This window comes from Ranitomeya variabilis, chromosome 2 (genome assembly GCF_051348905.1).
Source record: "Ranitomeya variabilis isolate aRanVar5 chromosome 2, aRanVar5.hap1, whole genome shotgun sequence".
Lineage (NCBI taxonomy): Eukaryota > Metazoa > Chordata > Amphibia > Anura > Dendrobatidae > Ranitomeya > Ranitomeya variabilis.
Window position 1 is genome coordinate 1,093,143,869 of NC_135233.1, and position 12,988 is coordinate 1,093,156,856.

The 12,988-nt window shown below is 44.6% G+C and overlaps 1 protein-coding gene across 4 annotated transcripts in view; it reads right to left on the reverse strand.

Moving 5' to 3' along the window:
- CHRNA2 (cholinergic receptor nicotinic alpha 2 subunit) overlaps positions 1-12,988 on the reverse strand; it is a 147,073-nt gene that overhangs the window by 23,513 nt on the left and 110,572 nt on the right. For all 4 annotated transcript variants that reach the window (XM_077291780.1, XM_077291784.1, XM_077291782.1 and 1 more), the window contains one exon: positions 2,226-2,335. In XM_077291780.1, the coding sequence (XP_077147895.1) occupies positions 2,226-2,335 (110 nt within the window). The remainder of the gene's footprint in view (positions 1-2,225; positions 2,336-12,988) is intronic.

Genomic DNA, 12,988 nt, shown 5'->3' on the forward strand with positions numbered 1-12,988 from the left:
AATGTGCCACCGTCCGGGGTGAGTCTGGAGGGTCATAACTAAGCATGTACCTGACTCTTCGCTAGAGTTCCCAATGGTGGGGATAGACTTGGCTCTAGGTGAACTCCAGATGTCCCTCCAGGACAGACCCACGGAGCAGTTGCAGCTGTCCCACATAGGGGAACTGGGAAGCAGGACTGGCCAGTAACTGATTAGCGGGATAGTATGGCACAAGCAGGACTGGAACAGGAACACGGGACAGCCAAAGCTCGGGATCACATTTGCAGTTATACAGTTGCAAGTTCAGACTGGGCAGGTAAGCAGTAAAGGTACAGGTCAGACGGATCAGGATCGGGACTAGGCACAGGCACTGTGTATAGCAGAGTGGACTGGGACAGGTACAGACAGGGACAGACAGAGCGGACTGGATCAGGAGTACGGGGTCCTAACAACTAAGCAGACACACAGACTAACAAAAGTTGCTAAGGCACCTCCCAATATGGGAGGGTGCCTTAAAATAGGTGTCTCCCAGCTAATGGCTGGGGACGTCTTTAGCAGCGCACGTGCTGGCCCTTTAAGAGTCAAGGAGTGTGCGCTTTTAGCCTGCTTGCAGGAGATCTGCATGCCCTGTGCAGGTCCTGTGAGCAGACAGACGTCGAGGGGGTGCAGATGAGTAAGTACCGGCAGGGAGGGGAGAGAGGACACGTGTAGGGGTGCCAGTGGTGTCTTAACATCCAGGAGCTTAAAATCACACCTCTGAGTGCAAAATAGCATAGTGTACAATATTAAGAAAAGTATGTTCCCCTCCTACCTGCCTATTATTGCATATTTGTGAATCTGAATAACTTTCAGTTCCCAAATAGAAGAAGAGTGTATTGATTCATCTAGAAATAGGGACTGCAGAATAAGAATGGAGAGGGTAGGGTGGCAGACAATAAGGCAGCGCGTCCCTCCAAATTACACACTGCCAGGTAATAGGCATTTCCCAAGCTGCAGTCTGTGACACCCCAGCTATCCGCACCCTCACAGCAGCACAAATGTGCCAGGATGGATTGTTACATCTGCCGGCTGTATGGCGAGCCGGCCTGGCAGGATAATTGCTTTGTTATGCAAAACACAGGCACTGAATGGACTTGAGAGGCTTCACGGCTGCTCCCTGTGATCTGGACTCATTAAGTCACTAAATTTAATCGACTTTTGATAGATGAAGGCAACTCATTACTCTGCAAACCAAAAAAAAAATGCAGCAAAGTCTCCAGGTATGGTATGTAATGGGCTGAAAGAACAAACACTGATGCATGGCTCCTCATGGGAGTGGAGAGGGCTGGATTATGTGAGAAAAAGGGCAAACTGACATCATCTTAGGGCCTTCAACACCCATCAACAGGACTCATGTCAAAGGCACACCAATATCCCGGCAGATGGTGACTGAGTATCACCCAAAAGTCTGGTCCAGGCAGTGGGTCTGACTTCAGAAACCCCTGATATTTTTTTCCCTACAACAGAAACTCTTAAAAATGGCTGACCACATAAAACATGGACAACTGGGTAAAAGCCAGAGCCTGGTGTCTGCTTCACCACATAGTAGGGTTTCTAGTAGGGGAACAAAAAGGTATTTTTAAGAGTCAGATCTGCTATTAAAATGTACCAGAGGTGAAAATTCGTGGATGCCCCAACTCCCCAAATTTTTCAAAAAAAGGTCAAATGTATATGAAAAAGAGATAATCAAAGTTCACGGAGTTACATCACTTTATATCTCAATATTGAAAAGATACTCCAAAACCAATACCTGTGCACACAAACAAAACTGTAGCCCCGCCCCCGAGGAGCAAACTCCTAGCCTCCTATTAAGACAGCCCAGTCATGAATATTCAGAGTCACCAAAATCTTCACCAGTGGTAGGAATAGGATATTATTATAATGGTGCTCACTTCTAAAATATGTTTTGTAACTGTATACTTAACTTTGGACCCTTATTCACCATTTCTTATGGCTTGTGGGTGTGGCATTGGGATCTGTGAAAAGTTATGCCCTCGTAGCGGGCACCATTCTTTGTCACTATGGCAACATGGACAATCTTCAGCTCTGTACATGTGGAGGTGTTTACTCGGGGGCACAACTATAGAGGATTCAGGGTTCACATGGGAGACATCAGTAATATAAATAGTGCTTAATAGGGGAGGGCAGTGTTACACGACACTGAATGCTGGCTCAGATGCTTGTAGTTATTATGCCCCTGTACTTACTTGTTGTACAGGACAATATCCGGGATCCAGATCATCTCAGATGGGACTCGTATGGAGGTGACGTTATCGTAGTCTGCAGGGTTCCATCGCAGTTTGTAGTCGTTCCATTCCTATGAAAAGATCACAGGTAAAAAACATAAGTCACCTTCTCTGACCATCCGAAAAGTTATAGGGAAAAGTTTGCCGGGGCAGTGTACTTTGTGTACTCACATACATTAAAAAATAAAACAAGACATGAACGTATAGAAAAGATTTATCTTACACTTTCTTGTTCAGTTGAAAGAAAATCTAAAATGCTCACCATTGAATTAAGGGTCAGAAATAGATATAAACCAATCTCAATTAGACACTATGATATATATCAGGGATTCTTGTCATAATATCTAATCGGGAGGCCCCCCTAAAAGAGCCAACGTCTGGTTATACGGAGATATACAGAACATATATACTTCCTCCTCAGTAATGGAAGCATTGATTATATCTCTGGAGTGATTGAAAGGCCAGATTATCTGTTAGTGAGAATGTGCTGTTAGAAGATAAACAATTCATTAAATCAAGTTTATGTGTTACATGTAGATATTCAATATTTACGTGAGTGTTTTTTTTTCATAACACAATAGGTGATGTCACAGCTCACCTCCTCCTCCTGTACAATGACTGATAACACCTCTATATACAGTAGATAACACAGGATCCATCATTCACAATAGGTGATATCACAGCTCACCTCCTTCTCCTGTACAATGACTGATAACACCTCTATATACAGTCGATAACACAGGATCCACCATTCACAATAGGTGATGTCACAGCTCACCTACTCCGCCTGTACAATGACTGATAACACCTCTATATACAGTAGATAACACAGGATCCACCATTCACAATAGGTGATGTCACAGCTCACCTCCTCCTCCTGTACAATGACTGATAACACCTCTATATACAGTCGATAACACAGGATCCACCATTCACAATAGGTGATGTCACAGCTCACGTCCTCCCCTCCCGTACAATGACTGATAACACCTCTACATACAGGAGATAACACAGGATTCACCAATCACAATAGATGATGTCACATCCTCCTCCTCCTCCTGTACAATGACTGATAACACCTCTATATACAGTAGATAACACAGGATCTACCATTCACAATAGGTGATATCACAGCTCACCTCCTCCTCCTGTACAATGACTGATAACACTTCTATATACAGGAGATAACACAGGATCCACCATTCACAATAGGTGATATCACAGCTCACCTCCTCCTCCTGTACAATGACTGATAACACCTCTATATACAGTAGATAACACAGGATCCACCATTCACAATAGGTGATATCACAGCTCACCTCCTCCTCCTGTACAATGACTGATAACATCTGTACATACAGTAGATAACACAGGATCCACCATTCACAATAGGTGATGTCACAGCTCACCTCCTCCTCCTCCTGTACAATGACTGATAACACCTCTATATACAGTAGATAACACAGGATCCATCATTCACAATAGGTGATATCACAGCTCACCTCCTTCTCCTGTACAATGACTGATAACACCTCTATATACAGTAGATAACACAGGATCCACCATTCACAATAGGTGATGTCACAGCTCACCTCCTCCTCCTGTACAATGACTGATAACATCTGTACATACAGTAGATAACACAGGATCCACCATTCACAATAGGTGATGTCACAGCTCACCTCCTCCTCCTCCTGTACAATGACTGATAACACCTCTATATACAGTAGATAACACAGGATCCATCATTCACAATAGGTGATATCACAGCTCACCTCCTTCTCCTGTACAATGACTGATAACACCTCTATATACAGTAGATAACACAGGATCCACCATTCACAATAGGTGATGTCACAGCTCACCTCCTCCTCCTGTACTATGACTGATAACACCTCTATATACAGTAGATAACACAGGATCCACCATTCACAATAGGTGATGTCACAGCTCACCTCCTCCTCCTGTACAATGACTGATAACACCTCTATATACAGTAGATAACACAGGATCCACCATTCACAATAGATGATGTCACAGCTCACCTCCTCCTCCTGTACAATGACCTATAACACCTCAATATACAGTAGATAACACAGGATCCACCATTCACAATGTGATGTCACAGCTCACCTCCTCCTCCTCCTGTACAATGACTGATAACACCTCTATATACAGTAGATAACACAGGATCCACCATTCACAATAGATGATGTCACAGCTCACCTCCTCCTCCTGTACAATGACTGATAACACCTCTATATAAAGTAGATAACACAGGATCCACCATTCACAATAGGTGATGTCACAGCTCACCTCCTCCTCCTGTACAATGACTGATAACACCTCTATATACAGTAGATAATACAGGATCCACCATTCACAATAGGTGATGTCACAGCTCACCTCCTCCTCCTGTACAATGACTGATAACACCTCTATATACAGTAGATAACACAGGATCCACCATTCACAATAGGTGATGCCACAGCTCACCTCCTCCTCCTGTACAATGACTGATAACACCTCTATATACAGTAGATAACACAGGATCCACCATTCACAATAGATGATGTCACAGCTCACCTCCTCCTCCTGTACAATGACCTATAACACCTCAATATACAGTAGATAACACAGGATCCACCATTCACAATATGTGATGTCACAGCTCACCTCCTCCTCCTGTACAATGACTGATAACACCTCTATATACAGTAGATAACACAGGATCCACCATTCACAATAGATGATGTCACAGCTCACCTCCTCCTCCTGTACAATGACTGATAACACCTCTATATACAGTAGATAACACAGGATCCACCATTCACAATAGGTGATGTCACAGCTCACCTCCTCCTCCTGTACAATGACTGATAACACCTCTATATACAGTAGATAACACAGGATCCACCATTCACAATAGATGATGTCACAGCTCACCTCCCACCAAAGTTCGGTAAATTGCCAAGTTCACTAAGGGCTATTTCAAACATCAGTGTTTATGGTAGCAGCACGGCCACAAAATGTCACATGCACACTGATGACACAGGGATGACATCCCTGTTTCATCAGTGTGACAAGTACCGGTGCCTGGAAATCAGCGGTAATGTTTGCGCTGTTCCCCAGAGACGGTGCTGAAGTGACGACAGCTCACATCACTGTCCCCTGCTCGCACTGCGACCAGCACTAGCAGGAGACAATATTGAGAGTTGTATTCAACTGTTATCAGTGAGAGCAAGGGGCGGCTGATGGGAATATTCATCAGTTGCTGGCTGTGCTATAAATAACAAAAAATGACATGGGGTTCCCCTATATTTTTGGTAACCAGTCAGGCAAAACTGACAGCTGTAGGCTGCAACCTTCAAAAAGGCTGACTATCAAGAATAGAGGTGTCCCCATGCCGTATTTTTTAATTATTTAAGTAAATCATTTTAAAAAATGGCGTGTGGTTGACAACCACTGAGGATGACATGCTGGGAGAGCAGCCTCAGTGACCGGCGGAAACCTCAATGACGTCATTGCTAGTCACGAGCAGCACATTCCTCAGTGGTTCTCAGCCTGGACTGTCACATCTTGGCACCGTCCAAGTTAAAAGCTGTTTAACCCCAGACATCGATTACGCAATGGGACAAAACGACGGACAGGTCGCATTTGGCAATTATATAAATAAATAATAATAAAAAAAAAAAAAAACCGTGGGGTCCCCCCATTTTTGACAACCAGCCTAGTTAATGCAGACTCCTATGACATGAGTAACGTCACAGTGAGTGTGAAAAGTTTGCACGCTCGTGGTGCCCTCAGAAAGATTCTGGAAGTTCAGTGTCAATGAATTCAGCTCAACTCACTGACGTGAGCGCGACCTCCCTGGGATACGTTGTAACGGTGCTCGCACTGATGTCAGTGAGTTGAACGGAGTTCATTGCCTGTGAACTCCCAGGACCTTTATGATGGCACCACGACTGTGAGAACTTTCTCACGCTCGCAGTGAAGTCAGTCAGGTCATAGGAGTTCACCGCGAGACACTGAGCAGCGGTAGCACACGCTGCTCAGTGTCTCTGCTGAATGGCAGGCTGTATAGTCGCATCATGCAACCATGCAGCCTGCCATCTAGATGGAGCAGAACTAGACCAGTCTGTCATGAATCCCACTGGGATCCCACCAATCTGTCACGGTTCCCAGGGAAGATACCTTTATCATCCCCACCACTCGCACCAATTTGTCAAAAATCGGGGTTGTTTGGTTGCCCCTGGTTCCTTCTGAAGGGGATTTATCTATATCCCACTTCCCAGTTCTGGTTTGGAACTTGCAGCTCTCTGGCGCCCCCCTTACCCTCAGGTCAGTCATGGTACTGCACCTAGGGTAATTAGTCGCCAGAAAGGCTGCCTGCTATGTACTGGCTATTGGGCATGCTGCAGCGAGGGCGTTATAACTACTCCCACACAGGCGGGAACAATAATTATCAACGCTGCCGGTCGCTGCAAAGACGCCCAATTGCACAGGACAAAGTATGCTGCCACCAACTCTGATTTTCTTAATTATTAACGGGTCCGGAGCCAACCCAAATCAGTAGCGTAATTCACTTCAGAGGACGCGACAGTTCGTTACAGAGCACGGAGAGACAATCTAGAAGTTTTATATTTTACTCCAACAAAAGTAGGCAGTGTTTACAAAGTATAAAAAGATATAAAGAAGACAAATCATATGTACAATACAATTACAAATAAAAAAAGGATTAAAATTGAAAAGAACACTTACAGGTCGTTATGTCATTGCATCACCATGGCTGGCCGTGTGCTGAGTAGGAGGGGCTACATCTAGATGCATATCACACATCTGCACAGCAGCTAGACCCTGGACGAAAGACACTGCAAGACTCCTGCTTCACACAGTTATTTCCTAGCCTAAAACCAAAGCCCTCCCCCTGAGGTGACCTCACTGAGAGGCTGAAACCTTCCCTTTACTTAGAATTATGAAAACTATTTTTATGCCTAGCTCGCTGTATGAATCTCGTATACGAAATACACAATGATCAGGATGTGCCCCACCTCATAGGGATTCTTTTAAGTGTAAACATGGAGTAATCACCTGAACTTCTTATGGAGAAATCCACTCTTCGCACTCATTGCGTTTAGCTGCTAGCGCTTTCTGTGAGTTTGATAGATCTATCGAGACATCTGGAATATATAATTCTTATATCTCTAGCCCGGATCAGTGCCAATATATATCACTTTAATAGAACAATGAGACTCATGCAGTTTGGAAGGGGCTATGCCAGTTTTGGCTGGTATTTGGCGGAAGGAGGAAATGAGTAGTTTTCACAGAGTCTGGTATTCGCAGCGTAAAGCTATGAAACTTCTTCAGTGATTCTAGTGAGGGTTGCTAGCACACTGGGCTCACATTACACTATATAGCAGGGGGGAGGGGGAGTGGCTGAGAAGTCCAGCCTGGTGCTGGCAGGCAGAGGAAACTGCAGCTGAGCGCACTGTATGTGTAATGGAAGTAATCAGAAAGTCTTCCTATTTCCTGACACCGTCCCTGGACAAATGGATTGTTATCTTATCTGCGGACAGGTGAAGAATATTGTTGTTTATTATTTTAATTCTGTTACAGGAGACCATGGCTTCTGTGGACTGGGCGATGACATGAGTTTTACAGCTTTTACACAATATGACAATGGGGTTAGTAATGGGGGTGTATTATAGATGCCTCTCCATTACTAACCTCGGGGCTTAAGGTCACCTGACAAAACAAAGGTGACATCAACCTCACCAACTATCCCCCACTTGCCACAGCTACAGGGAAAGTGGGAAGAGCGAGGCTAAGTGCCAGATTTTTGGATGCGCCATTCCTGGGGTGGCTAAGAGCTGAAGTTTTTAGTCTGGGAGGGGCCAATATCCATGGACCTTATCTAGGTTATTAATATCAGCCCGCAGCTGTCTGCCTAGCCGTTTCTGGTTATTGAATATAGGGGGACCCTACATCTTTTTTGGGGGGTCCCCTATTTTAATAACCAGGAAAATCTAAGTATACAGCTATGAGCTGATATTAATCCCCTGGAAACTTTTATGAATATTGTCTCATTCCCAGAATATTAACATCTATGAAAATTACGGCGGACCCTCATGCATTTTTTCAATTACTTTTTTGTCAACAAGAACAGTAATGACACCTGAGTTCTCAGCAGCCGTTTCTCTTGCTTTGCAAGTGCCAGTGGCGGGCTGATGAACGGCCGTGAGTCCGGCACTCTGCACTCCGAGTTTTCCATTGACTTCCATTATACTTGTTACTCCAGTCGAGGCCGTCTGAGCGTGCGACGTGGTCGATATGAGTATCGGGCACTCCAGCATTTTACTGCATGATCACCACTAGATGTTGTTAGGTGAACAGCCCAACTCATGAAAATATAGAAAAATATACTTAATTTAATCAGGCGCTAATCATTTAAGGAACCTCAGGGAATAAATCTGATGACACCATTCTACAGCCAATTAATTTTGTGGTGCTGAAAATTAATACGAGGCTTAAATTTGCTGATTGGCTCGAATTTTCAAGACCCAATGGAGGTTATAATTACTTATCTTTCATGCAGGCTTATAGAAAAATTGTCTTTATTATTTGCTCATCATTAGTAGCTCATCTATATCATCATTTCTTTAGTCTTTTGAGTCTTCAGTATTTTATCATCTTAGGGCGACTAATCAAAAAAACACCAAGTCCGCTCCAATGACGTAATCCTAATTACAGCTGCATCACATACTTTTATAAATCCTCTCTGTGGAAGGTATACAGTTTTAGGACTTCATAGCATATTGACAAGTTTCTGTATGTTTTTTCAGATCTGCCTCGTTTTGGCATTAAGAAAGCGGCAATCTATGCCTTTTGCAGTCCCAATGATCTGGAGAGAGACAATCTGTCACACTACCAATTGCCCTGTCTGCATGGTGCCCCCTATTAGTAAAGGAGCTTTAAGGAAGAAGTGAACTTTATAGAATCCACTCATTCCATCTGCAATACGCCCAGTACCACATACAGAAGAACTGCCGGTTCCAAAAGCACCAGAAACCTTTACAGTCAAGTTAAGTGAGGGAGAAGAAGAGGACACTAGGTGTCATGAAGCATCGTAATCTCACAACCCACACTTTCTGTCAGCAACCTGAACTGAACCACACCTCATAACCCAAAGTGAACTGGAGCATCTGGTTAAAGGCTTCGATCTGCTCATGATTAAAGCTGAGCTCTTAGGTTCCTGGCCACAGCAGTAAGGCTTAACTCTTAGGTTCCTGGCCACAGCAGTAAGACTGAGCTCTTAGGTTCCTGGCCACAGCAGTAAGGCTTAACTTTTAGGTTCCTGGCCATAGCACAAAGGCTGAGCTCTTAGGTTCCTGGCCACAGCAGTAAGGCTGAACTCTTAGGTTCCTGTCCACAGCAGTAAGGCTTAACTCTTAGGTTCCTGGCCACAGCAGTAAGACTGAGCTCTTAGGTTCCTGGCCACAGCAGTAAGACTGAGCTCTTAGGTTCCTGGCCACAGCAGTAAGGCTGAGCTCTTAGGTTCCTGGCCACAGCAGTAAGGCTGAGCTCTTAGGTTCCTGTCCACAGCAGTAAGGCTTAACTCTTAGGTTCCTGGCCACAGCAGTAAGACTGAGCTCTTAGGTTCCTGGCCACAGCAGTAAGGCTGAGCTCTTAGGTTCCTGGCCACAGCATTAAGGCTTAACTCTTAGGTTCCTGGCCACAGCAGTAAGACTGAGCTCTTAGGTTCCTGGCCACAGCATTAAGGCTTAACTCTTAGGTTCCTGGCCATAGCAGTAAGGTTGAACTCTTCAGTTCCTGGCCACAGCATTAAGGCTTAACTCTTAGGTTCCTGGCCATAGCAGTAAGGTTGAACTCTTAGGTTCCTGGCCACAGCAGTAAGGCTGAGCTCTTAGGTTCTTGGCCATAGCAGTAAGGCTTAACTCTTAGGTTCCTGGCCACAGCAGTACGGCTGAGCTCTTAGGTATAAGGCTATATCAGTAAGGCTGAGCTCTTAGGTCCCAGGTTACAGCAGTAAGGCTGAGTTCTTAGGTTCCTGGCCACAGCAGTAAGCCTGAGCTTGTAGGTTAATGGCCACAGCAGTAAGGCTGAGCTCTTAGGTTCCTGGCCACAGCAGTAAGGCTTAACTCTTAGGTTCCTGGCCACATCAGTAAGACTGAGCTCTTAGGTTCCTGGCCACAGCAGTAAGGCTGAGCTCTTAGGTTCCTGGCCACAGCATTAAGGCTTAACTCTTAGGTTCCTGGCCACAGCAGTAAGACTGAGCTCTTAGGTTCCTGGCCACAGCATTAAGGCTTAACTCTTAGGTTCCTGGCCATAGCAGTAAGGTTGAACTCTTCGGTTCCTGGCCACAGCATTAAGGCTTAACTCTTAGGTTCCTGGCCATAGCAGTAAGGCTGAGCTCTTAGGTTCCTGGCCACAGCAGTAAGGCTGAGCTCTTAGGTTCCTGGCCACAGCATTAAGGCTTAACTCTTAGGTTCCTGGCCACAGCAGTAAGGCTGAGCTCTTAGGTTCTTGGCCATAGCAGTAAGGCTTAACTCTTAGGTTCCTGGCCACAGCAGTACGGCTGGGCTCTTAGGTATAAGGCTATATCAGTAAGGCTGAGCTCTTAGGTCCCAGGTTACAGCAGTAAGGCTGAGTTCTTAGGTTCCTGGCCACAGCAATAAGCCTGAGCTTGTAGGTTAATGGCCACAGCAGTATGGCTGAGCTCTTAGGTTCCCAGCTATTGCAGTAAGGCTGAACTCTTAGGTTCCTGGACATGGCAGTAAGGCTGAGCTCTTAGGCTCCTGGCTACTGCAGTAAGACTGAGCCCTTAGGTTCCCAGCTACAGCAGTAAGGTGGAGTTATTAGGTTCCCAGCTACAGCAGTAAGGCTGAGCTCTTAGTTTCCTGGCTACTGCAGTAAGGCTGAGCGCTTAGGTTCCCGGCTACAGTAGTAAGGCTGAGCTCTTAGGTTCTTGGCTACTGCATTAAGGCTGAGCGCTTAGGTTCCCGGCTACAGCAGTAAGGCTGACCTCTTAGGCTCCTGGCTACTGCAGTAAGGCTGAGCTCTTAGGTTCCCGACTACAGCAGTGGAATCTTCTAGCAGGAGATATTCGGATTTCTTTGTTCCATAACTGAGATAAAGATGTTGTCCAATATTTCTTCATGTAGTGCAATCTTGTGGCATACAACAACATCAACAGTTTAGTGGAAGCTCTGAAGATAAGTCATAATCCAGAGAAATTGAGACTCTTCATCAATTCAACCAAAAGAAGGCTAAAAACCGTCTTGCTACATAATGGCAATGCGCTATCTTCAATTCATGTTGGTTCTGCTATACACATAAAAGAAAGTTATGACAACATGAAACAGCTGCTGAGGTGCCTGGACTGTGACCAACATTTGTGGCCCTTTTATGGTGACTTAAAGGTGGTTGTCCTCTTACTTGGTCTCCAGGGTTGATACACAAAGTACTTCTGCTCTCTGCGTGTGAGTGGGATAGTCGTGAATGAGAAAATCACTACAATAAGAGACTGTCCTCTCTGACATTCACTTCACCCAGGAAAGAGTAAAATGTCCAGCATTCGGCACTTGTTGACCTGCATAAGATTGTGTTACCACCATTACGTATCAAGTTAGGCCTAATGGAGAACTTTGTAAAAGCAATGCATAAAAATGAAAAAGCATTTAAGTATCTCATGGATAAATTTCCAAGGTTGAGTGAAGCAAAGATAAAGTAAGGAGTCTTTCTGGACCTCAGATTCGTAAGGTTCTTCAAGATGAAGAGTTTCTCCATTTGTTGCAGGGCAAGGAAAAGGCTACATGGTCGCATTCACACTAGTGGTAACTCATTTTTGTGAAACTCAAGAGCAGATAACTATGCAAAGTTGGTGGAAAATCTTCTCAAAACATATAAGGATCTTGACTGAAACATGTCCGTAAATATTAATTTCTTACATTCGCATCTAGACTTTTTACCACCAAACTACAGAGCAGTGAGCGACGAGCACAGTGAGAGATTTCACCAAGATATTGCGGCTGTGGAGAAAAGATATCAATTAAAATGGAGTCCATCAATGCTTGCAGATCACTGTTGGACAATTGTAAGCAATGATCTGATGCCGGCAGGGCCGGACTGGGACTAAAATTCAGCCCTGGCATTTGAAGTTACACAGGCCCACTTGTCACATGGTGACTGTATAATATCTTTGTACACTTGTAGGCAGGGCCGGTTTTAGGCTAAGTGGGGCCCTAGGCAAAGTTTAAAATGGGTCCCCAAATGCTAACATATTGCACATCACACAGAAGCCTTTCTGTTGTATTTACGTGCGCTGAGTTCAGGCCGCTAAACGAGTTTGATCGACAATACTGAAGTTGTTCAACGCTTGTTTCCCGGCCTCTTTCCACCAGCTGAGGAATAATGATGAGACAGAACGATCACTAATAGATCACCATACAGTATCATGTTTTCAGCAGCACATCTACAGTTTACACTGGCAATGTGCTGCTGACAACAAGGCTTTTTGTTCCAGCAAAAACAATCCGAATATGCAGCATTTTACTTGTTTAGTAAAATACACCCCATAGTCCTCCATATATTATAATGTGCTCCATAGTCCTCCATATAGTATAATACACTCCCTATAGTCCTCCATATATTAAAATACACTGCTCAGTCCTCCACATAGTATAATACACTCCTCATAGTCCTCC